The sequence below is a fragment of the Ictidomys tridecemlineatus genome, chromosome 11, assembly GCF_052094955.1.
Source record: "Ictidomys tridecemlineatus isolate mIctTri1 chromosome 11, mIctTri1.hap1, whole genome shotgun sequence".
NCBI classification, from domain to species: Eukaryota; Metazoa; Chordata; class Mammalia; order Rodentia; family Sciuridae; genus Ictidomys; species Ictidomys tridecemlineatus.
Window position 1 is genome coordinate 11,247,906 of NC_135487.1, and position 23,322 is coordinate 11,271,227.

General features: G+C 63.2%; 1 protein-coding gene across 16 annotated transcripts in view; it reads left to right on the plus strand.

The window, feature by feature from the left end:
* The window catches only part of Arhgef10l (Rho guanine nucleotide exchange factor 10 like), a 124,406-nt gene that overhangs the window by 35,755 nt on the left and 65,329 nt on the right, over window positions 1–23,322 (plus strand). For 9 of the 16 annotated variants that reach the window (XM_078025412.1, XM_078025410.1, XM_078025415.1 and 6 more), the window contains exons 2-7: window positions 6,857–6,932; window positions 11,101–11,286; window positions 11,960–11,993; window positions 19,960–20,051; window positions 20,423–20,506; window positions 23,029–23,198. In XM_078025412.1, the coding sequence (XP_077881538.1) occupies window positions 6,896–6,932; window positions 11,101–11,286; window positions 11,960–11,993; window positions 19,960–20,051; window positions 20,423–20,506; window positions 23,029–23,198 (603 nt within the window). In that variant the 5' untranslated portion in view covers window positions 6,857–6,895. Of the gene's footprint in view, window positions 1–2,385; window positions 2,528–5,920; window positions 5,952–6,469; window positions 6,610–6,659; window positions 6,679–6,856; window positions 6,933–11,100; window positions 11,287–11,959; window positions 11,994–19,959; window positions 20,052–20,422; window positions 20,507–23,028; window positions 23,199–23,322 lie in introns of those variants that run through there. The other 7 variants (XM_078025424.1, XM_040287991.2, XM_078025413.1 and 4 more) reach the window with 6 other exon arrangements.

A 23,322-nucleotide genomic window follows, 5' to 3' on the forward strand; every position in this document is an offset into this window, starting at 1 on the left:
AGGGGTATCCAGGACGACGCCAGGGTTTTGGCCAGAGCCCCTGGCAGGATGGGGCTGCTGTGGGGTGAGCCAGGCGGGGCTGGGAGGAGCAGGGCTTGAGTTTTGGCAGGGCTGGCGCTCAGGAGTCGGGTGCTGCTCCGTTGAGGTTCGGCAGCCTGGTAGGGCCCGGGCGCGGGTACTCGCAGGCAGCGGGCAGGGTCTGATTCCAGGGAAGTCCAGGCTGCGGCTCACCATACACGTTAGAAATCACAAAGTGAGTGAGGTTGGGGGTGGGGACTGTCTGGGGGCTGAGCCTGGGAATGTCCCGTCTGACAGGAGGGTCTGGGCAGGACGGGGAGCCCATGGGGCTAGGGAGGGCTGCAGATGGAGCTTGTTGGGTCTGGGCCTCTGGTGACCTCTGGGCTGGCTCACACCCGACTGCAGGTAGCTAGCTCAGGAGAGAGTGAAGGAGAGCCGAGACAGAGCCTGGCCTCACCTCTAGGGGGACAGGGACGGGTGGAGGACAGGTGGCATCAGGGAGGTTCTGTGTGTGATCAAGGTGGGCAGGAGCGCAGCGTCTCTGCATTTGCTGCGAATGATCCAGGAGGGAGGACTGGGTGTCTCTTGGCTTCTCCCGCAGACACATCACCTAAGACACTCCCCTCCCTCCACACCTGGAGTGCAGAGCCAGGGAGGAGGGGCCTCCAGAGACAGGCAGGGACAGGACAGGCAGGCCGTGACAGAGGCACTGGGTGGCCTGCGGGGGACCACAGCGTCCAGCCGTGCAGCCGTCCTAGGCCACCCAGTTCAGACCAACCCAGATGCTGTGCTGCGGAACTCAACTCCCACTTCCACAAGGTGGGCGGGAGGCAGAGGTCCAGGGAGGGCCCCCACAGGCAGGAGCCCCTCCTCCGGTTCTGGCCGGTGCCCCGTGCCCAGCAGGCTCTTGGGAAGGTCAGGTTCGGGAGCTCTGCAGGTGTGGAGGAAGGCTCCCACCTGAGATTGTGGGTGCAGTGCTGAGCCCCGGACCCACTGGCTGAGGGTGGGCCCATGGTGCCCTGGTGCATTCTGCCAGGTGCAGCCCAAGTTCATGGCCTCCCTCACTGCCCCAGAACCTCAGCTCCCCTGCACACCCATTTGACCCGCTGCTGAGCAGGTGCACGCGCAGCCAGGACTAGGATCCACTCTGCCCCGGCCCTGCCCTGGCTCTGGCCCCGGAGTGGGATGCTGTGCCCACCCGCTCTGCCCAGGCGCTGCCCTCAGGAAGTCTGGACCGGGCGACCCCCGAGCCTGCACCTGATGGCCTCCGTGTCTGCTGCCAGGACAGGAGCCTAGGGCTCTCTTGGTTCTTGGCCCAGGGCCTCAGGTAGCAGGTGGCAGGTCGGGGAGGGAGAGTTGGACTCTCAGAGTGTCCCCAGAAGTTGTGCCTGGAGCCACTCACACATCCCTCAGTGCTCCTGGGGCGGGGCTGGGGCGGGGCTGGGGCGGGGCTGGGCCGGCGCGGTCAGCCTCTGTAGTTGAGCCGTGCACACCTGGTGGTGGTGGGTACACCGGCCTCGGGCCTCGGGCCCCCTCCAGCTCCAGACTTCGCCTGGGTCTTGGGTGACCACAGACTCTTTCTCGAGCTCGACCTTCCTGGTGGCTTTGGGTCAGTCCCTTGGCTTCCTGTCTGTGAACCCAGTGGACGGCCGCCCCTCCGGCTTGGTTCTGGGTGCGGGCTCTGCTGGGTTCGGCCTGGCCTCCCGTGACCTGGGAGGGAGGCCGGGGCTCAGTCAGGTGGAGCAGCTCCCGGCGCCCAGGTCCAGGGCTGCTGCCCTCTCTGCTCCCCAGGCGTGCTCCAGGGTGCCGGATTCTGGGGTTGCCCAGGATGTGGCCGGCAGAGAAGAGGGTGGGAACCTCAGTGAACGTGAGCGGGGCGCTGCCCACACACCCCGCGGCTGTCAGCTCCCCTCCTGGACGACCGGGGACAGAGGGGTTAATCCGTGGGGCCGGGAGAGGGAGCAGGCTGGCCCCGAGCCTGGAGGCAGCCCCCTCTCTAGCTGGGTCCTCCAGGGCTGGCTTTGGTTTCCCAGGCAACCACCCCCAGGGGTCCCCCGGCTGGGCCCCTGGGGCAGCTCCTTCCCACAGAGCCCTGGGGTGGGCCTCTGGCTGCCCCTGGCTGTCCCCGCCTGCAGATCATTGACCAGGCTGGCCCAGGAGGTCAGTGGTGGGGGCGAGCACTCGCCGTGGACAGAGCCTCCATTGTGTGAGGCCCCAGCCATTGACCCAGCCTTGGCCGCCCAGGCGCTGCCTTCCCAGCCAGGAGGGGGACGTTCCAGCGGCCCCCACCTCGGAAGCCCTTGGAGTGGCCCAGTGCCCTAGGCGAGGGGCGGGGTTGGGCTCTGCTATCCCTTTGGCACAGCTGGCCGGTCACCTCCAGGGACTCCCAGAGGGTCCCCGTGCCAGTGCTGCCACAGCACCGTGGGGACAGGCCCTCACTGCAAGCTCAGAACAGTCACATGACCTCCTGGGGCCTCTGGCCCCTCATCTGGGATGGGAATTAAGTCAGGTGAGCGTTGACACCTCCGCGGGGCCTGGGTCTGCTGTTACTTCCCAGTTTGTGACCCGGGCGGGTTCAGCTGTCTGTGAGACGGGCGCCTCTGGCCTCTCGGAGCAGGAGCAGCAGAAGCCCCGGGCAGGGAGCGTCCTTCAGAGTCCTGTGCTGTCTTACACGCCTGCCTCCAGTGCGTGCGTTTTGTCCTGGCCTGTCACCCCTGAGCCCCTCCCCCACCGCCCCCACCTCCCCGGTTTGTTTTCTTCATTTTCCTGGATGAAGCCCTCAGACTCTCTCCAGAGCCCTTGGGAGTGTCCCCATCCAGAGTCTCCACTAGGTGGCCCTTGGTGCTCAGGGGCTGGGAGGGAGGATGGGCGGGGGTTCTGCCAGGTGCACAGCAGCTGTGGCCCCCTAGGCGGGCTGTGGCCTCTTACTTCCTGCTCCCCGGCCTCACCTGCGTTCTCACCTCTTCCTCCTGGGCCCTGGGCCGTCCCCTCCCCCACCTGTCCCCTTCTTCTGGGCTGAAACCCACACCTGCAGCTGCCCCAGCGTGGGCACCAGGCAGGGGCAGTGCCCAACCTCTTGGCTCAGTGTGGCAGCTGTCATCAAGTATGTGCCGAGGGCCAGTCCTGCTGACACTGAAATGTCAGACCCTGGCTCCGAGGGTCCCATCTAGTGAGGGACACTGACTAACGGGGGCTCTTCTCCAACCCGTGTGTCCCGGCTTCGCCTGTGTCTTTGAAAATAGTCTCTGGGCCCCCAGCCAACTGCAGCCCGAATCAGAACCTCTGTCATCAAGCCTGGGGCCCAGGTGTTTTTCCAAAGCTCTACCATCAGGGCTGGGGACCACTGTGGCCTGAGTCAGGGGAGGGACCACAGAGCAGACACACTGGGTTTTGAAGGGTGGGTAGGCGTTTGCTAGTTGAGAGAGAATCGGGGGGAACACACAGCCTGAAGGCCCAGGGCTGGGGAGCAGGCTGTGGACCACGGGGCTGCAGAGGTCCACCCCAGGCCAGCAGCTGCGGAGGCCAGAGAGCCTGGGAGCCGGTGGAGGTGGAAGGGCCTTGCTTAGGGCCTGGGATCCATTCTGAAGGCCACAGGCAGAGTTTGAAGCAAGGGGTGAAGGGTCAGGTTGTGGAGCAGTCCCCATGGAGCCGAGGAGGGGCACAGGTTGGCCACATGCGTACCTAGGAGAGCTGAGAGCCAGAGGGACACGGCATGTGGGGGCTCCGTCCTGACCAGCCCAGGCACCCGGTCTCACCCTGCCCCGCTGTTCCCCACTAGTTTCTGGCTTCCCGGAGAGGGCACCTGAGGCCTGGCCTGGGATGGGGGCCTGGCCAGGGCCTGACCTTGTTTCCTAGGTGCAAGGTTGATGCAGGTGGGGGTTCCCTATGGGGCACATGGACTTGAGCCCTAGAGGGAGGGGACCCAAGAGCAGTCGATAAACACTTTGGTGGAACTGGATGAGTGGCAGTGAGGGTGGTGGGAGGTGCAGCGGTGGGTCTCTGAGCTTGGTCTGCGCCTGCACGCGCGCGGCCTGGAGCCAGGGCTTCTTCCCTGGTCCCCTGGGCCTCCCTGTCTGAGCGCCGCCCAGAGAGCCTGCTCCTCACATTTTGCACAGTGGAGGGGAAAGAGCCACCTGGGGCTGCCTGCCTGCCTGCCTGTCTTGGCCGTCGTTTTACAAAAGGCCACCCCAAGAGGAGAACATCGAGGACCCGTTCCGCTGCACAGTGTGGTCAGCCTGGCACTGACAGGATGGCGCTGGCCACTTAATCCCCACGCCCTGGTGGGGAGGTGAGGAGGCCCTTCCCTGTTGCCGCAGCAGGTGCTCCAGCTGGCACCCTGGCCACAGTCCCTCCTCTTAACCAGGCCCCTTCGCATCACTGACCCCCCAGAGCCACGAGGCCCTGGGCAGGCCCCTCCCCTCCAGGCTGGTTTCCACCTGTGTAAAGCCACCGTGCCATCCTGCCAGCCCGGGGCTGCTGTCTGAGTCCCTCGTGCTGCCCTGAGGCCTTGGCATCAGGTCCCCTGTGAAAAGCAGATGGCGGCTGGGCATAGCTTAGGGCAGGGTTTAGCCTGCAGGAGGCCCTGCTCCGTCCCAGCGCTGCAGAAAGCAAAGCAGTCGGGATGGTTATTCTCCCCACCCCCAGCGCTCCCTGTAGGGGGTCTGGGAAGTTCAGAAAGAGAAGGTCAAGTGAAAGTCTCCTGTGGCCCAGTGACCGGCCCAGTGACCGCAGGACTGCCAACATCCTGGAGCTCCCTTCCTGCCCTTTCCTTCTGCTTCTGAAACAGAACAGAGTGGCTGGGCTTCCCTGATTACTGGACGCCCCTTCTCTTCTTCCACCTCCTCTTGTTTTTTTTTTTTTTTTTTGGTTAGTAGGGGTTAAACCGGGGTACTCTACCATTGAGCTACATCCCCAGCCATTCTTACTTTGAGACGCGGTCTTGCTAAGTTGCCCAGGCCAGCCTAGAACTTGAGACCCTCCTGCCTCGGCCTCCTGAGCTGCTGGGATTGCTGCCTGTGCCTGGCTCGGAGGCTGATTTCTGCAGATTGTTTTGAAATCGTTACTGAGATTTAGGTAAGAAAATCAGCGATGGCACAGAGGCCTGAGTCCTTGTCTGAGTCCACATCCTCACCTTCACCCTTGCCTGCGGGGAATGTGTCCCGAGACCCCGAGGGTGCCTCAAACGGTGGGTGGTGCTGAACCCTGGGTGGGCCGCACATGCGTGCCTGTGATGAAGTGCAGTTGGGAAGTAGCCACAGGAAGGGGTCAGCAGCAGTAGCCCCCAATGACTCTGAGGAGTGACAGCAACACACTGTAGTGAACCTTGTGACCTTGTACCTTCGAGATGTTGCACCCTGCTCATGGTCCTTCTGGGTGACCAGAGGTGATGGGATGTGGCTGCCTGCCTGAAGAGGGTAGTGACGTGTGTTGGTCACTGTTGACCTGGGATCATGGAACCAGGTGAAGCCCCTGGACTGTGGGCCGCGGGCCGCTGAAACCGTGGAAGCAGAACATGGAGAAGGGGGTGGACGGCCGTGCAGATGCGCGAGTTGGCAAATCCATGGGATTGTTTGTGGGGATTCTTTTTTAATTTTTAGATATTGTATATTTCAGTTGTAGTTGGATACGATACCCTTATTTTATTTATTTATTTTTACGTGGTGCTGAGGATCTAACCCAGGGCCTCGCGCGGGCACCGCTCTACCGCTGAGCCTAAGGGAGGAGTGGTTGCTTCTGGGGGTCAGGGCCTGGGGCGGGAGGGAGGCGGGGTAAGGTTGAACTTGAACCTTGACTCTTGCTAGCTGGTGATCCAAGGCAAGTGACTTCCCTAGACTGGGCCTCATTTTCCTTTTATGGTTTGGACTCATATAATAATAATATAATTCACATTTGTCAGGCGCTTAGAATAAAGTTCTGGATGCAGCAGGCGCCACGTGAGTGTCACCGTTCCTAATATTGCCATTTATTTGGTAAGCCAGTTAAAAATAAAGCCTTCAGGAATGGAAAGAAAAACAGGCTGCGGCCAGTGGGCGGCAGGGCAGAGGGACTGGGAGGCCTCTGCTCTCCCTCCGGTCTAGGGAGAGCCCCCAGCTCAGGGCCCGAGGTGGAGGAGGGGAGTGGGGGACCCTCCCTCACCGAGTGGCAGGGGCCTCTGGCAAGGGTGCTCAGGACCCAGGAGCCCCCCGGGCAGGACCCCCCTGGGTGTGTGAGCCCCTGTGGGGTGGGCGGCGCCGCCTGGGCTGGGAGAAGCTGCTGGAGCCGGGAGCACTTGGGGCCTGTCTTGTGCCACCACCCCTGCAGCCCTTTCCTTCCCTACACCCTCGTGCCAAGGCCAGGTGGCCCCTTGCCAGCTGGCCAAGCCCGAGGGGCAGGACAAGGCCGAGAGAGTGGCCTTCAGCGGGCTGCAGAGGCACTGGTGAGAGCCGGCAGCTGAGGGAGCCCTGGCAATCGGGCCGCCCGCTGGAGGAGGTGTCGGCCACACTACGCCACGGTGGCCCAGGCCGAGTCCGCCTGGCCCTGGCCCGAGGGCACCAGGAGGGACCCTCCGCTGGACTGCGGTGCCCCTGAGCCCTGGGGAGCAGGCAGAGGAAGGTCCCAGCAGCCCAGCGGTGGCTTCTGGGAAGCTGGGCCGTGGTGGGGCAGCAGCCGGCTCTTCCCTGGGTTAATGATTGGCGCTGGGTGGAGGCTGGGCCCCTTCTGGGGCTGCCCCAGGCCTGGGAGCTGCTGGGAAGTGGGAGAGCCCCGCCTGCCGTGCAGGCCCCCCCCCTCCCCCCCCCCTCCGTGGCCCAAACTTCAGCCTCCAGCGCCATTTAATTGGATTTCTGGCCTCTTCCCACAGGTGAGCGGGACGGCGCTGGCCCGAGCTGGCCCCTGTCTGATGGCTTCCTCCGACACTCCTCCACAGCCTGCCATAGGTACGGTGCCCACGTTCTCCTGCCCTGCTGCCCGCCTTACCTGGGGCCTCACGGGCCTGGCAGATGGCACTGGCCCCATGCCATTGAGCTCCGGTCAGCTTTGGAGCCCAGGACCTCCGGCCACCAGTCCTGCGCTTGCCCCGCCTGGGCTCCTCGGCCCCTGAACGCAGCTTCCTCCCCTCAGAGCCGGTGCCAGGAAGGGCCCCGTGAGGGACGGTAGATGGGCTCTGGGGCTGAAGCTTGGACACTGAGGGTGGAAACCTGAGGCTGAGGGACAGGGTTGGGCCATGAGGGCAGTTCCTGTGGCAGCCCCAGTGCTGCCCGACTTAGGGGGAAAAGAGGCAGAAAAAACCCTTAAACTCACAAAATCATTCCCTGTTTGTCTGGAATTTGGTCCAGTGTCCAGTGTTTATTTGGAACCCAGGGCCAGGGCCTCCGTTCCCTCAGGCAGAGTCCAGGAGCTGTCCTGGAGGAACCAGGCCATGTGGCCCCCGGGTGCCGCCTGCTGTCCCCTCGCCCTGCCATGGGGAGGCAGGAGAGCAGCGGTCCCCAGCGAGGGCCTTGTCGCCAGACCAGACTGAGTTTGGATCCTGACCCTGCCACTTACACTGAGAGTTCAGAGAAGTGACTTGGTGTCCCTTCTGCTCAGTGTGTCCATAAGCAATGTGGTGACAGCGACACTCTCTCCCCTTTGTCACAAGGCCTGTGCCCTGGCGAGGGGTGAGCGGTGGCTGAGTGGGAGACTCCCCATCACCCGGTGCGGACGCTGCATCTCTTCCTTGCTGAACAGTCCCCTCTGAAGCCAGGGGGACTGCTTGGGGCCACCTCTGCCATGGTGTGGGGGCTGCTCAGCTGACCTGCCTTTGCCAGGTGATGGGCAGCCCCCAGTGTCCCTGCCTCCTGGCCCCACCTGGGTCCCTTTCCCTAGGACTGAGTGTGTCCGGGAACATCAGAGGCATGAGTGGCCGGCCACCTCCTGTCGTGGCACCTGGCCAGGTGGCTGGGAAGGGCCTTGTCCATCTCCCAGTCACCCTGGGCTGGGCTGCAGGCTCTTCCTTCAGGTCAGGAGCCCCGTCTGGGTGGCGGGAGGGCGGGCAGCGGTTCAACGCGGCCTAGAGAAAGCGCGCCTCCAGCCACGCCTGGGACTGGGGTGTCCCCTTCCTTCTCCCTCCAAGAGAACCGCGTGGCGGTGAGGGGAGAGGTGGCGTGACGGGGTCCATTCTTCTCTGCTCAGCAGAGTGGGCAGACACGGTTTGCGGCCGTCGTGACCGTGCTGGCCCCTGCCGCCTGGCAGGACGGGCCTTTGCCGTTCGGGTCCTGTGAGAGCTGCCTGTCCGACGAGTGCCACTCCAGCTCCTGAGGAGGGTCCCCTGGTCCAGCAGCCTTTCCCTTGGCTCCTGTCTTCAGCCTGCTGGGCACCCTGCTCCTGTCCCCGCCTGGGCCTGGAACATGTCCCCTTTGGCACAGCAGGTCCCTTGTCCCCAGGGCTCCACGTGGGCAGCCTTTCTCCAGGGGCTTCCCAGAGGCCAGGAGCTGTGGCCAGCCTCTCAGACTGTCTGTGGGGTGTGGTGCTTGGTGTCCTCTGCCATGTCCTCTCCTGGCCACAGCCAACCCCGGACACCAGGCTGGTCTTCCTTCCCCTCAGACTCCCGGGCCCGGGGCTGTGGCAGCTGGCCCTCGATGAGGGACGGCAGTGGCGGGCAGCTGAGGTTCTGTGCTCCTGAGGGAGGAGGTACAGGGGTGTCCTGAGTCCTCTCCTGAGTGGGAGGGACTGCCGGCTGTGGTGACAGAGACCATGTGACAGGAGGCCTGAGGGTGATGCTGCAGTGACAGTGACAGTGGTGGTCAGTGGGAGCCTCGTGGTGAGGACGGTGGCCAGGAGCACCCACCAGGCACCTGGGGGCTGACCCTGCCTGGAGCAGCCGTTGCTGCTGCCGCTTCCCAGACTAGCCGGGTGAGCTCAGGGGCCAGGAGACCCCACACTCAGGCACCAGCACCAGGGACAGCTGGGGTCTGAGCTGGGCCCTGGTGGCCTGGCCTAAAGCCAGGGTCATTGTGGCCACACCATCTTTCCCTGCAGGGAAACCCCACCCTCACCCCACCCAGCAGATTTAAGGGCACCCAAGGTTAGGCAAGCCGGAGACGGTGGGATGGGCTGACCAGCCCTGGTGGGCAGGGACTTTGTGGTCATTCACTTCAGTGTTTAAAAAACTTTAAAACCACAACCCATAGACGTGGGAAAGGAGTGTGTGTGTGTGCATGAGCGTAGGAGTGTGTGTGTGCATTAGCGTGTGTGTGCATGTGTATACGTGTGTGCAGCAGGTGCTCACTGTGTGCCTGCCCTGTGCTGGGCCCTGCATTAGAGCCACGGTGCAACAGGAACAAAACTGAGAAAGCCCCCTGTCCCAGAGGAGACAGACGGGGGAAGTGACGTCATGTGCTGGTACAGGTCAAAAGCAAGCAGGCAAGGTCAGCAGGGACTCAGGGTCTCAGGGCAGCCGCACTGAGGGGGACACATAGTGAAGAGCTGAGGGGGTCTGAGTAGACGAAGATACCCAGGGAGGATGTTCTAGGCCCAGGTTCGGCAGTGCCAAGGTCCTGAGGCAGGCCAGGCCTGGCACGTTCACTTGCTGCGGGGGGTCCGTGTGGCTGGAGAGGCGGGAGCAAGGGGAGAGAGGGAGGGTCTACACCCGTGGGCACACGCAGGACGGAATTGACTGGTTCAGCTGCGTGGCCATGGGTGCTTCAGGGACAGCTGCAGGGCTGCTCACTCCTGGGGAAGGAGCTGGTGTCTTAGGCCACTTCGCTGACCAGAGGAGGCCCCCAACAGGAGGGTCTGGGTCCTGGCCTTAATCTGGTCATAACGTCTCAGGAAGGGGGGACTCGACAGCCCAGCAACTGAGGAAACAGTGTCTTTTTCTTTTTAAATATTTATTTTTTATTTTTTAGTTCTCGGCGGACACAACATCTTTGTTGGTATGTGGTGCTGAGGATCGAACCCGGGTCAAATGCATGCCAGGCGAGCACGCTACTGCTTGAGCCACATCCCCAGCCCGGAAACAGTGTCTTGATTTGAGACATTTACACCTAAAATGTTCTGCTCTGGGGACCTTGGGCCCACTGAGGGCGCGATCTGAGGTTTTCTAGCTGGAGGGACGGCTGGGATCAGATGTGGTCCTGTCCCACCTGCAGGCCCTGCACCTTCCCTGTCCACCCTCCCCCATCATCCACTCACCTCTGCATGGACCTGACAGTCCTGTCCTCCAGGGTCTCGGGCAGGAAGGGGGACAGTCATCACACAGGCCTGACTGTCCTTGACTTTATGTGACCTGCCCCAGAGGTTCTTAGTCAGGTGACTGTGACCCCCAGGGGGATGGTGGCAATATCGGAGACATTCAGTTGTCACAACTGGAAGGTGCCACTGTCCTGTGGTGGCAGAGCCAGGCTGCTGCTGAGCACCTCACTGTGCGCAGGCGGCCCCACAGTAGGGCTGTCCCGTCACCTGTGGGGTCAGCTCTGTTGGTCGGTACATTTGGTCTGGGGGCCTGGGGGGCCTGGGGAGCTGGTGTAATTCCCTGCCCGGGAGGAGACCAGGCGCAGCGTGGGGTGCCGCGGACACACGGCACAGCGCCCAGCCCACTTGGTTGAGCGGTTGGCGGTGCCCCAGGGGCTGTGCAGGCTGTTGAGGGGCTGCTCAGCTGTGCAGACTTGGGAGGCCAGACCCCGATGCCCTGGGCCTTGGGCCTTGGTCCCTGCCCCTGCTCAGCGGTAGGCCCTAGTACCTAGCGGGGTCTGCTTGGAGCCAGGAGAAGTGCGCCTGCAGGACGCTTGTCTGCTCACCTGCACCAGCCAGAGTGCACCCCACAGGGCACACGCGGCCACATGTGTCCCACACGCATGTGCAGGGACACCTCCGGAAAGGCTTGTGGCCCGCAGAACAGGGAAGGTGACGGGAGGACAGACCTGGCCAGGCGTTCACGGCCCTCTGGCGTGGCCTGGGCTGGCTCCCTCCCCGTCTCCGCTAACTGCCCAGGGACCCGACCAGCCCCGCCTGGACACCTCGGAGCACAGCAGGACCATCCGCCTGGTTCCCTGGCTCAGAGCGGCTCCACTGACCACCCTCCTGCGGAGCCCAAGGCCTGCAGCCTGATTACCTCCTCTCCTGCAGGAGACCCGCTGCTTCCCGGAGTCCCAGGCCCCTCCCCCGAGGCAGAGGAAGACCCCGGGGAGGCCTTTGAGTTTGAGGACAGTGATGAAGAGGACATCAGCATCAGCGCAGGCCGTGTTCCCTGCCCCGCCCCTGAGAGGGATGCAGAGCCGCATCTGACCCACTGTGACTCTGCCCCCTGCACGGGTGAGGTGTTTCTGGGGACCTTGGGCCCCCTGGGTGCAGAGAGCTAGTGAGGAAACTCTGCTCTCATGAATGCCTGGTGGCCCTCTGCTGTCCCCAGGACGGCCCGGGAGGACGCTGCATTCCTTGCGTCCCTTGGGATGGGATTCCAGGCGTTCCTGCAACATCTGGCTCACGTTGGCACTTTGTAAATGGATGAGCTTGGCCCGGGTTTTGCTGTGGAGACCGGTGCTGCCCGGCGCTGGTCTCTGAAGCCCTCCTGGGCAGCTCCTCCCCAGGTCTCCTCTGGTCGGCCTGGGGGGCGGGCCCTGGGCGGGGGTGGGGCGGCTCTGATAAGGGCGGCCGTTGGTGATGGCTGCCGGGCTCTTAGATTCTGTCATCTGGGACAGACTCTAGGGACCAGACCAGCCGGAACTTCCTGCAGGCTGGGGACAGCGGGCGCTGGGGGCTGGGGAGGCTGGGCAGGCCTCTCTGGTTCTGGCTGGGGTAGGGCTGCAGGCCGGGGGCTGGGGCCAGGGTGGGAGTGGGACAGGTGAAGGGAGGCGGGAACCCAGCAGGCACCCAGGGCCAGGTCCCTGTCCCCAGCGCCCCCAGAGAGGCGGGGACAGGGCGGGATGGGCCAAGTCCGGGCCCAGCCTCCTGCCTGACCAGCTTTCCCTCTGCTCCTCCCCTGCAGGCCCGGCCCCGGCTGCTGGACCATCCCTGACAGAGTAAGTGGGCCTCACTGGTTAGAGAAAGGCGGCTGGGCAGGGCGGGGGAGGGGAGCTGAGCCAGAGACAGGTCCTGGGTCTTGGGCTGAGGAGGATGGGGACAGCTCAGTGGCTGCGGGCGTGTGGTCTCCTCCTTTCTTTAGCCCTGAAGTCTGTGGAATGACTGAGAGCAGGGCTGGCCCTAGACCCTGTTTGTGCCCCTTGCTAGCCGTGTGGCCCTGGTGGAGTCACAGAACTCCCCCAGGGTCTGCCTGTTCCTACCTACCATGGAAACAGGGGAGCCCGTGCCCTGGGCTCTGAGAGCCGGGTGGGTGCCCTCCTGCGGCTTGTGGACGCTGCCCGTGTACCTGGATGCCGGTGCTGCGTCCTGACCCTTCAAGCACTGACCCGAGGCCTGGGATTCTGGTTTTCTTATCTGTGAAGCAGACCGTGGGTGCTTCTCCTGGGCATCCTGGCCTCTGCTGGGCACTCAGGCCGTCAGTGTGAATACTGTCCCTCTGTGCCGACCTGCTCTGGGCTGAAAGCCGAGGCCTCTCAGGTGGCTGGCGCTCACAGCCCTCGTTTCTAAGCAGTGAGGGGTCCAGGCCCCAGTTAGTGGCCAGGGCATCAGGGACTGAGTGTAAGTCCTGGCTGTCTTGGTGGTGGGGTGCTGGACCTTCCTTTTGTTTTTCTGGGGAGGTGCTAATTCTCCAGCAGGTGACGTGCCGCCAGGAGGTCTCTTGAGATGCAAATCTAGGTCCTGGTCCCCTCCCGAAGGGAGCCCTTATTTGTGCTCACTTGCTGTCCAGGGTGGGTGGACCCTGGTCTTGTGCCTTGTAATTAAGTGCAGAGTGAGGGGCCAGCCTGTCCTCCCTGATGAGGAAGCCCAGTGAATCAGCCGCCAGCGGCCCTGCCCCTGGCCAGGGCGTCCTGCCACGGCAGGGTCCTCCAAGGGATCAGAGGCTCCAGGGAGTGCGGTGAGTGCAGCTGCTGAGACTCACAGTGGGCCACAGTGGGCCGAGGGCTTGGTGGGGGGGTCCGATCCCTGAAGAGTGACTTCTGGGGATGGGGAGGGGAGGGTGAGTGTCTGTGCAGAGGCGGCCCCTGGGCAGAGGCTGGGAGCAGCGTGGCGGGGAGCAGCGTGGCCATGGCGGGGAGCAGCCTGGCGGGGAGCAGCGCGGCGGGGAGCAGCCTGGCGGGGAGCAGCGTGGCGGGGAGCAGCGTGGCCATGGCGGGGAGCAGCGTGGCGGGGAGCAGCGTGGCCATGGCGGGGAGCAGCGTGGCGGGAGCAGGGCGCCCTCCCTGCCCGCTCTTGGCTCCCTGCGGCTGCCACCAGTTCCCCTGAGCCTGGGGCAGGAGTGCTGCTTTCCCTTGGTGCCCAGTGGCCCTGCTGTGTCCTGGGACCTGGCTCCTGAGCTCAGCCTCGGTGACTCTGCAGCCATGCTGAAGCCAAGTGACCTAGTGGCCCTAGAGTGGCTGTGCACTGCCGTGTCTTGTCATCCTGTTGGTCAGGTGCTTAGGGTCTTTCAGAGGGAGCTGTGGTTCAGGCACGAGGGGACTCAGCCTCCCCTTTGACCTCTCAGTGCCACTCAGTGCCCCAGGTTAACCTGGCTCCCTGAGCTCTGTCTCCTGGAGGCAGCAGCTTGGCTCTTCCTTGCTGTGTGGCTTTGGCTGCCTGGGAACCTCTCTGAGCCTGTTTTCCCCGTGTGTTGGGTGGATGAGTGTCACTTGTCACTTCGCTGGGCGGTTACTGTCCCTTGCTGAATGCCATTCATGGGAGCCCTTTCACTCACACCGGGGGGGCTGTAGGACACCTCCCGACTTCCATCCAGAGCCCTCAGGCTGCTCTGTCCCTCCTGGGTCCTGTTGACCAAGTGGCAGCCGTGTCCTGGGGTGATCTTCCTCTGTGGACCGCTGGGAGGAGAACCACCAGGTCATTTTCTCATCCAGGAGAAAAGGAAACAAAATTTTGATTTTCTTTTTTTTTTTTTTTTTAACTTCCCCAAAGCTGAGCACTGAGCAAACATTGGTTTTAAAACACAGGTCTCACCAGGTGTGGCGGGTGCACCTGATTCCTGAGGCCGGAGGCTCACAAGTTCCAGGCCAGGCTGGGCAACTTAGTGGGACCGCGTCTCCAAATAAAAACAGTAAAGAAGGGGGCTGGAACGGGCGCCCCTGGTCCGTCCCGGTGCTGCCAACAGCCCGGGAACCACCCCCAGGTCTCTGAGGACACCCCAGCTCTCTGGCTGTGTTTTTCCCACGGCCCCACGGGGAGCTTGGGAAACGGTCTGGGCCTTGCTGGGCTGCCTACCTGGCCTCTACCTTCTGACTCCGGGAGCTCCTGGTAAAGTAGTTAGAAACCTGCGGAGATCTGCAGAGCTTTATCCCCAGGTGACCTCTCCCCTCAGGGTCACTCCCGCTACAGCCTCTCCCTCCCCTGCCCCTGACCCCTTCTCATTTCCACTGTGGTGACCTGGCCAGGCAGCAGAGTGCTTGCTGACCAAGCCTCACTTTCTTAATCACCAAAGTGTGTGGGCTCAGCCTCCTGCCTCTGGGCACAGTGAGGAGGGAATAGGAGGAACCAGGTGTGGGACCCCCTGACCCCTGAGCTGCTGCCCAGAGCCTCCTCTGCAGCGCCTTGCTCGCCCCCCGGCTGGGCAACGCGGTGAGAGCCCTGCACAGTGACGGGGCCACTCCTGCCTGCTGGGTGGCTCTGAGGCTGACGGGCTTCTGGGACCTTGGCAGGTGGCTGTGCTGGTAAGAGAGGCTGAGGGTTGCCCTGGTGTGGAGGGCTGTGGAGGGCTGTGGCTGTCCCAGGTCCCTGAGGGGCTCGCCGTGGGGTCCACAGAGCTGCCGGGGATGTGGGGTGGTGTGTTGGCCTTGCTGCACGATGGTCTAGGGCGACCGTCTAGAGCAGAAGGAGGCTGGGCGCTGTCCGTCCTGCTGCTGGGGAGAAGCCAGCTTCAGTGCCCCGCCACCTGGTGGTGCGTCCTCTTCCCTCGGCGGACATGTCTGTTGGCAGGTGACGGCGAGAGTGTCGGGGGCTAATGGTGACAACAGTGATCACTCACGCTCTGAGCTAGGCACACAGCTGGGTGCCCATCTGTGCCGTGCTCCCGTCCCTGGGAAATGAGGGAGGGAGGTGATGTGCCCAGGGCCACATCTAGATAGTCCATGTGGATTCGGACCAGAGACCAGAGCCAAGGCCCCTCTGGCCAGGAGGCCGGGCACCGGGTCATGGCTTAGCACAACCCGGGCCCAGGGCGAGTGCTGAAGTATGGGTGTTGGACACAGGGTGGACAGAAGGGCGGGGGCATCTGGAAGGGGACATGCCATGTCTCCGTGGACTTGAGGAGAAGACCAGCCACACAGCCAGAGCACCTGTGAAGCTGGACACTGACTCTGGCAGCTGGCAGGGCCAGGGCAGAGGCCAGAGGAAAGGGGAAAGGGGCCCTGGAGGGGTTCAGTGGCCCAGGTCCACAGAGCAGCGTCACCGGACACCTCTGGGCAGGTGCTGAGCCTGTACCCAGTGCCCAGTGCACACGTCTGTGTGCTCACCACTCGGAGCCGGGAGGCTGGCACTGTCCCTGATACCCTCCTGCTGAACAGCCCCCGAAGCCTGGAGATGGGAAGCAAGTTCCCGATCCCCTGGAGCTGGTAGAGGGCGGGATCAGGAGCCTCTGCCCCAAAGCCAAGTACTGAGGCCTGCAGGCCTGGCCTCTGCTGGTGGACTCTGGCACCTGTGCCCTGGTGACCACCCTCCGTCTTGACCTCTCGCTGAGGAAACCCTGGTTAAGGACTGGTCCTGAGCAGCAGGGCTGGCGTGCAGCTCCCGTTTCTCCTGGAGCCAGGCCAGCCGCCCACCCTGCTCCAGCCCTGGACCCCTCGCCCGCCCTGTGGACTGCTTTGCTTTTCCTGCCTGGTTGCCCCCTGTCCCCACCTCAGCATTGCCCAGTGGCTGAGGGTCCAGACTCTGGGCTAGGCAGGGGACACTGGCTCCCTGGAGTTTCCTGTCCCTCCCTCCCTGGGCTAATCTGGATGAGGCACATTGTGTTGTCCCTTGGCTGGAGTCTGTCACCTGGGGCCTGGGGCCTGAGAGAGGAATGGGCAGTTGGATTCCTGGGGGCCAGGGGGATAGGAGCTGAGTGGGTCAGGGTAAGAGGCCAGGCTGGTGAGGCAGTGTGGGGACAGAATGGACATGGGGCACCGGGGGCTTCCTGGCAGCCTGGCCCTGGCCGTGGCTTCCAAGGCTCCTGCATGTGGGAGGACGGGGACTCTTGGGAGGGGCAGGACATCAGGCTGGAGCGTCCCCCCAACCCCTAGAGGACTTTTCCATGTCAGCGCAGGCCTCATGGGGAGCTGTTTGAAATCCTGGGCTTCTCCGTACACCTGACGTCCCCGTCTGGAGCAATGAGCCTCCTGAGCCCTGTCCTGCAGGCCTGAGGCCGGACAGGGCCCAGCTTTCCTCCAGTGGGAGGTATCGGGGCCCAGGACCCTCTGTCCACTGAGGGCCCCCCTCTGGCTCGACAGCCCCTAGACTGGAAGGGCTCTGCCGGTTCTCTTCTCCACATCAGAGCCGTGACCTTTGGCTCCCAGGCCCTTTCAGAGCCCAGCTCGGAAGGCACCAGGCTTTCCCCGAGGACAGCGCCTGTGGTGAGCCTGTTGGTGTGTCCAGTGCCCCACTGTAGAGCCCTGTGGGTGCAGAGCCACGGGGCTCTGCCTTGTTGATCTTCCCCAGCAGCTGGGACAGGGGACTCAGTGCTCACAGCACCCAGGTGCAAGGCCTCACGGTTCACACAACCCTGCCCACACCGTCTCATGGCCACTTTGGCAGGCAGGACAGTGGCTGCCACCCCAGAGCTGTCATCTCCTAATCCCCAGAACCTGCCATGCAGTGGCAAAGGGACTTTGCAGGTGTGATTTAAGGGACCGATCCTGAGCTGGGGATGACTCTGGCTCCTCTGAATGAGCCTGGTGTCCTCACCAGGGTCCTCCTAAGAGGGAGGCAGGAGGTCAGAGTTCGAGAGGTGGAAAGGGGCTACCTCAAGCTCCGGAGGTGGAGGACGGACCGTGAGCCAAGGGATGCGGGAGTCCTGCAGAGCCTTGGGCACCTGCCTAAGCCTCGGTTTCCCCTCCATAAAGAGGAGCGTGCAGACCCACCTGGGGCAGCTGCAGGGAGGAAGACTGAGATGGGAAGGACCCCATGCTTGGTCATGGAGTGTCTTGATGTCACTGTCCCCAAAGCAAGCGAGGCTTGAGCAGCATGCAGCTCTGTCCAAGGCAGACTCTGGGTACAAGGGACCCCGGGATGTCCAACCCGTTCTTCTTGTTAATTTTTATTGTCACGGGGCTGGGGATGGAGCCCAGGGCCTCCCTTGGGCATGCCAAGCCCTGGCTCTACTCCCGAGCCACACCCCGGCGCCCGGTCAGTCCCTCCCGAGCTGACCTGAGGTACGTTTCCTTCTTCCCTCCCTGCGGCCCTCCCTGCTCTTCTTCCTTTCTGTAAAAGTCAGACATATTTACTCTGGAAAATCAGGAAGTCAGAACGTGACGGGCGGCGGCTTTGCTCCCTCCTCTGGGGTCTCTGTCTGAGGCCTCTGTGCCCGTGTCCAGGGGACAGTTGTTGTTGTTTTTTTCTTTTTACGGAGCTGTGGCTTTCCTGCACTTGCTGTTTCGTGGCTCACCAAGTTTTTCCCTCTATTACCTATGGTGACATTTCCATGGGACCTGCGTTCTACAACACCCGCGTGACTCTCTATAAGCGTCCCGGGTCCCTGCTCTTCATGGTTAAGTGTTGAAGCAAGGAGGGTCCATGGGTGGTCCCCAGTGCCCCCTAAGCCTGGCTGAACTCTTCTGAGCAGCAGGGCTTCAGCACCTCTGGGTGCCCCTGCAGGTGTCGGCGGCTCAGGGAAGTAGCTGCTAGAGATCAGGGCTCTGGCCACTCCCTAGAGTGCCGCCTGCTGACCCTCGACCTGGGGTCACACTCTCCTTGTTGTGCTGTCACCCTCACCCCGGGACAACACTGCTCATTTCTGGTACGAGCTGACGCTTGGATCTCCAATAGTGCAGGTGACTGAGACCCACTCTGCCCAGATGGGTGGCAGCCAGCCTCAAGTGGCCATCCAGAAAGAAATTTAACCTAAAGTTAAATTAAAGTAAGAGTTCAGCCCCTTCACGTTTCAGGTGCTCAGTGGTTACACGTGGCTGGTGGCCACTGTGCTGGACGGCACCCGGGTTGTTCTGCACAGCCGACGGCACTGGATTACCTGGGAGGCAGTGGTGTGGTGGCAAGTGCCCAGCTTGGAGCCAGGCAAGCTGGTGTCATGGCCTGGCTCTGCCACTCCCTGGGCAGTGGGGCCGGGGGCATCTTGACTCACCCTCAAAGTGGGGCTGCTGGGCGGGGAGCAAGGGGCCTGGCTCGAGTAGGTGCCCAGCAGCCTAAATCCCTCCTCTTGAATGATTTTAGATTTAAGAAACGTTGTGGAGGCCATTCACTGTGTGCCCCTCACCAGGTCCCCACCGTTAACCCCTGCCGTGTCCCAGGTATTGTCACCCAACTAGGAAAGCAGGCCGGCTCGCTGCTGCCCACAGCCCCTGACTTCCTGTGCTCCCTCCAGGGTTTCCGCGTGCCGGGGTCCGGCCAAGGGCCCACGTGGGTTCCAGGGTCCCCTCTCCCCAGGCCCCCAGCTGAGGTGCTTCTCCTTCTGCTGGGCCTCCAGGCAGAGGGAGCCCAGGTGTTCGCAGGCAGCCCCTGGTGCTGGTTTGCCTGGTCTTCCTCTCACGACCAGACGGGATGTGGGTTCAGGGTGGGGGTGCCGTGGAGGGGGGTGCCCGCCTCTTCAGGAGCAGGTGGCCCCGAGGGGCGTCCCTGGAGATGCTGCCTCGATGGCCGGGTCAGATGGCCCTGGCCGGCTTCTCCACGCTCCGTTTGCTTGTCTGCCCTTGGAAAGCCGTCGCTGGTCCCCGCAGGGGTGGGTGTTGAGCTCTCCCTCCACGTGCAGGTTTCAAAGTTCTGGAGTCCTGCGAGAGCCGGAGGCAGGGGTGTCCTGTGGGACCTGGAGGGAAGATGCTCCTCGCACAGAGGGCATGCTTGGGACCTAACACAGAGGACCAGGGTGGGGACCTGACACAGGGACCAGGGTGGGGACCTGACATAGGGGACCAGGGTGGGGACCTGACACAGGGGACCAGGGTGGGGACCTGACACAGGGGACCAGGGTGGGGACCTGACACAGGGGACCAGGGTGGGGACCTAACACAGGGGACCAGGGTGGGGACCTAACACAGAGGACCAGGGTGGGGACCTGACACAGGGGACCAGGGTGGGGACCTAACACAGAGGACCAGGGTGGGGACCTAACACAGGGGACCAGGGTTGGGAGCTAACACAGGGGACCAGGGTGGGGACCTAACACAGGGGACCAGGGTGGGGACCTAACACAGGGGACCAGGGTTGGGACCTAACACAGGGCCAGGGTTGGGACCTAACACAGGGGACCAGGGTGGGGACCTAACACAGGGGACCAGGGTTGGGAGCTAACACAGGGGACCAGGGTGGGGACCTAACACAGGGGACCAGGGTGGGGACCTAACACAGGGGACCAGGGTTGGGACCTAACACAGGGCCAGGGTTGGGACCTAACAGGGGACCAGGGTGGGGACCTAACACAGGGGACCAGGGTTGGGACCTAACACAGAGGACCAGGGTTGGGACCTAACACAGGGCCATGCTTGGTACCTAACACAGGGCCAGTGCTTGGTGCTTAGGACCGTGAACTTCTGTCTTTGTGCTTTTCTAAGCCGCGGGCGGGTCTTGTGCACCTGCTGAAGATGAGAAACCTAAATGGGAGGTGGCTGTCCGGGGCCAGCCCAGCTGCAAGCCTCCCTGGTGGCCTGGCTGAAGCCGCCCTTGCCAGTGGCCTGCCCTGCCTGCCTAGTGAGGCCTGCTGGGCCGGTCCCTGGCTCACCGTCCTCCTCTCCACCCCAGGGTGCCGGCTGCGGTGCACAATGGGGACACCGTGGAAGCAGCCTTCTCTGGGGTGCGGCGCTCCAGCTGGAAGCGGAAGAGCTCCCGTCGCAGTGAGTGTCCCTGGCACCTGCTGCAGGACAGCCTGGGTCCGTCTTGTAGTCTCTGGGCTGACAGCGACGTGGGCACCCCAGGGCTGCGTGGGCTTCTGGTGCTGTGTCCTCCGGCAGGGCCTGGGACTGGGGTGGAGCCCCGCTGGCCGGGCTTCCTGGGGGCTGGTTTCCAGTCCCGCTCTGCTGTGGGGGAGGGGCCTCCAGGGGGGAAGGGCAGGCTCCCTGCAGGTCAGCCAGGTGCGCAGGCCTGAGGGTGGCAGGAGGCAGGTGGGGCTGGTGGTCACCGGGAGGGTCCTGTGGGGCTGCTCGGGGTCAGCTGGTCAGCTGCCCCCGGGAGGCTGAGCCCTCATGGCCCTCTCCTGCTCTCCCAGTCGACCGGTTCACCTTCCCTGCCCTGGAAGAAGATGTGATCTACGACGACGTCCCCTGTGAGGGTCCGGATGCCCATCAGCCTGGTATGGTCTCCCCTGGGCTTTCCTGCCTCCCTGGGGTTGGGAGGGGCTTCTCCTTCCAGCTCCTTCCATGCCCCCAGCCTGGTGCCCTCCTTCTTGTCTGTCACTCCCTGTAGGTGGCCAGGCAGAGTCTGGGTGTGGCCTCAGGCGTGGCCAGGCTGGCTAGGCAGGCTGTCCTGGGCCGGATGAGGCTCTGGCTGTGGGTCCCTGGGAAGGCCGTCTCGCCCCTCTGAGCCTCAGGAAAGGGGGTGCTCTCTCGGGCTTCCCAGGCTGTGGGGAAGAAGAGAGTCTGTTACACCCAAGGGAATGCAGCTGACGCCGGCCATGGCCCTGCTCCGTGCTCGGGGTAGACCCAGGTGGGCGGGTGTGTGGGGACCCTGTGGGAGGATCCGGTGAGTCAGGCTGCAGAGAGCTCGGCCAGGGCCTGGCCCCAGGAAGATGCTGCGTGCACAGGGCGGCTGCTGGCTCTGTGACGTCTGCCTGGGAGCTGGGGAGCGGGGGAGAGGCTGTAGCCGAGGTGCAGGCCGTACCTGCGGCAGAGACACACAGGCCTGGGTTCAAATCCAGACTTGGCCGCTGGTTGGAGCTCAGAACCCTGAGCCTTTAGGCCTTGCCTTATATAAAAAGTGTTTAACTCTGGCCTTTGGGGTGGGCCATCCTGGGGACTTCCTTTTCTGGGTCTTAGGTTGACCCATCTGTGCAAAGGGGCTAATAATTCCCTGTCCTCAGGGTATTATTTGGATGCAGTTCCACGAGGTGATGTAGCTTACTGAGCGGGGGGTGGCGAGCGCTTTGGAATCCTCAGAGTTGGCAAAGGCAGAGGCCAAGGAAGCTGGGGCCCCGGGAGCTCCCTAGAGCCTGAGGGGTGGGCCCAGGGTCCCGCAGCTCTGTCTCCCCTGGAGAGGGCCTTTCTAAATGAGCTCCAGGGTCACGGGGGATGGCGGGGTCCTGGCAGAAGGCCGCCTGAAAGGACAGAGGCCTGGTGGTCCTGCTGTGCTGACCACAGGCTGCCGACAGGAGGGCTGTAGGAGGCGGCAGTCAGGCCGTGGAATGCAGACCTTGCTGCCATCACCGCTGTTCCTCACGTCCCGGCTCCGACTCTGCAGAACCCAGCCTTTCCTTTTTTTTTTTTTTTTTGTGTTGCTGGAGATGGAACCCAAGGCCTTGTGCACATACAAGAGCCACATCCCCAGACCTTTTTATTCTGTTTTGAGACAGGGTCTTGCTAAGTTGCTGAGGCTGTCCTTGAACTTGCAGTCCTCCTGTCTTAGCCTCCTGAGTAGCTGGGGGTCCAGGTGTGGCCACCACAGCAGCCATCTCAGCCCTCAGAAGGCCCCAGCCTGCCTACCAGCTGCTCCATCTCTGGAGACATGAGCCTTTGTTATCTTTGCCTGGTCCTGAGTCCCCTTCTCCCGCAGGGGCTCCATGGACCCATTTTCTTCCTTGCTGATGATCTCTTCCCCCTCTCCCCAACTTTCCTGCGGGGTAGAACTGGGGTCTCTGGTCACCATGTGGCACCCAGCCCACCTGGAGCCCACACACGAGGTTGGCAGCTCCTGCTGGGTGCTAACCCGAGGCCCAGCTCTGGGCTGCTGTCCTGTTTGCCCGCCCACAGCTTGCCGTCCCCCTGGCAGGGGGGTCTCCGATAGCACTGCCCCTGCTCTGCAGCATGGTCTCAGATGGGTCTTCGGTGCCTGCAAAAGCATCTCAACTGCAGGCACCGTTTGGAGCCCAGCCTCAGCTGGGTCTTCTCCAGGTAACAGGAGGAAGCCAAGCTCAGGCTGCCAAGGGGCCTGCCCAAGGCCTCCCTGTGGTAGGCGGGGGCTGGAGCTTGGCCTCTGGCTCAGGACACCTGACTTGACAAGGACCCCGAGACTCTGGCTCTGGTGGGTTCTATCCCTTCAGAGGAGGGGATCTCGGTTCTTGTCCTCAAGTTTTCAGACTAAGGCATTTCCCATGGGACTTTGGAAGACAGGGGAACGCTCCTGGACTCTGGGCCAGGTCGCCCCCTACTGGACCATCCTGGGAATGCTCCTGGTCTCTGGGCCCACGTGGGAACTCGGGTTTGGGATGAGGGATCCCACTGAAGGGCAGGACAGGACGTTTGTGGAGGCCCAGGCTTTTCCCATGCTCTCTCATTTAATGCCCCCCAAGTCTCCGTAGTGTCTCCAGGATGCAGAGGGCCTGGGTCAGGACAGGACCCTGAGGTCTTCTGCCAGAAGATGCCCAGGAGGCCCTGAATGGGCCCTGGGCGCCGAGCAGCTGGGGCGTCAAGCGGAGTGCGCGAGCTTCTCGTGTGTCTGGTGCATTTCTTGGAGTTGCCCCATTTTCCAGGCCCTCGGTGATGACGTATTGGCGTCCCCTCCATTTTATGGCTGAGGAAAGGGACAAGGCCAGGCCAGGGCCCCTCATCCACAGTGTCCTCCCCTCCCCCGCCATCTGCCTGGGCTCAGAGAGTGGGCTTGGGGCCGAGCTGGTGTGCCTGTCCTCCTGGCCGGGGCTCACCAGCCCTGTCCCTGCCCCAGGGGTGGACAAGAGCCTGCTCTATGAAGACGTGCACCGGGACAGGGCGCCTCGGGAGGCCGAGGACCTAGGCTGGAGCTCCAGTGAGTTTGAGAGCTACAGCGAGGACTCCGGGGAGGAGGCCAAGCCGGAGGTGGAGCCCGCCAAGCACCGAGTGTCCTTCCAGCCCAAGGTGAGGGGCCCGGGCAGTGCCTCTCAAGGTCAGGGCACCCAGACCCCTTCAGGGAGGGGGCAAATGGGGAGTGAGGGCGAGGACCAGGGTCTAGCTCAGCATTTCCTGGGAACCGACGCTGAGA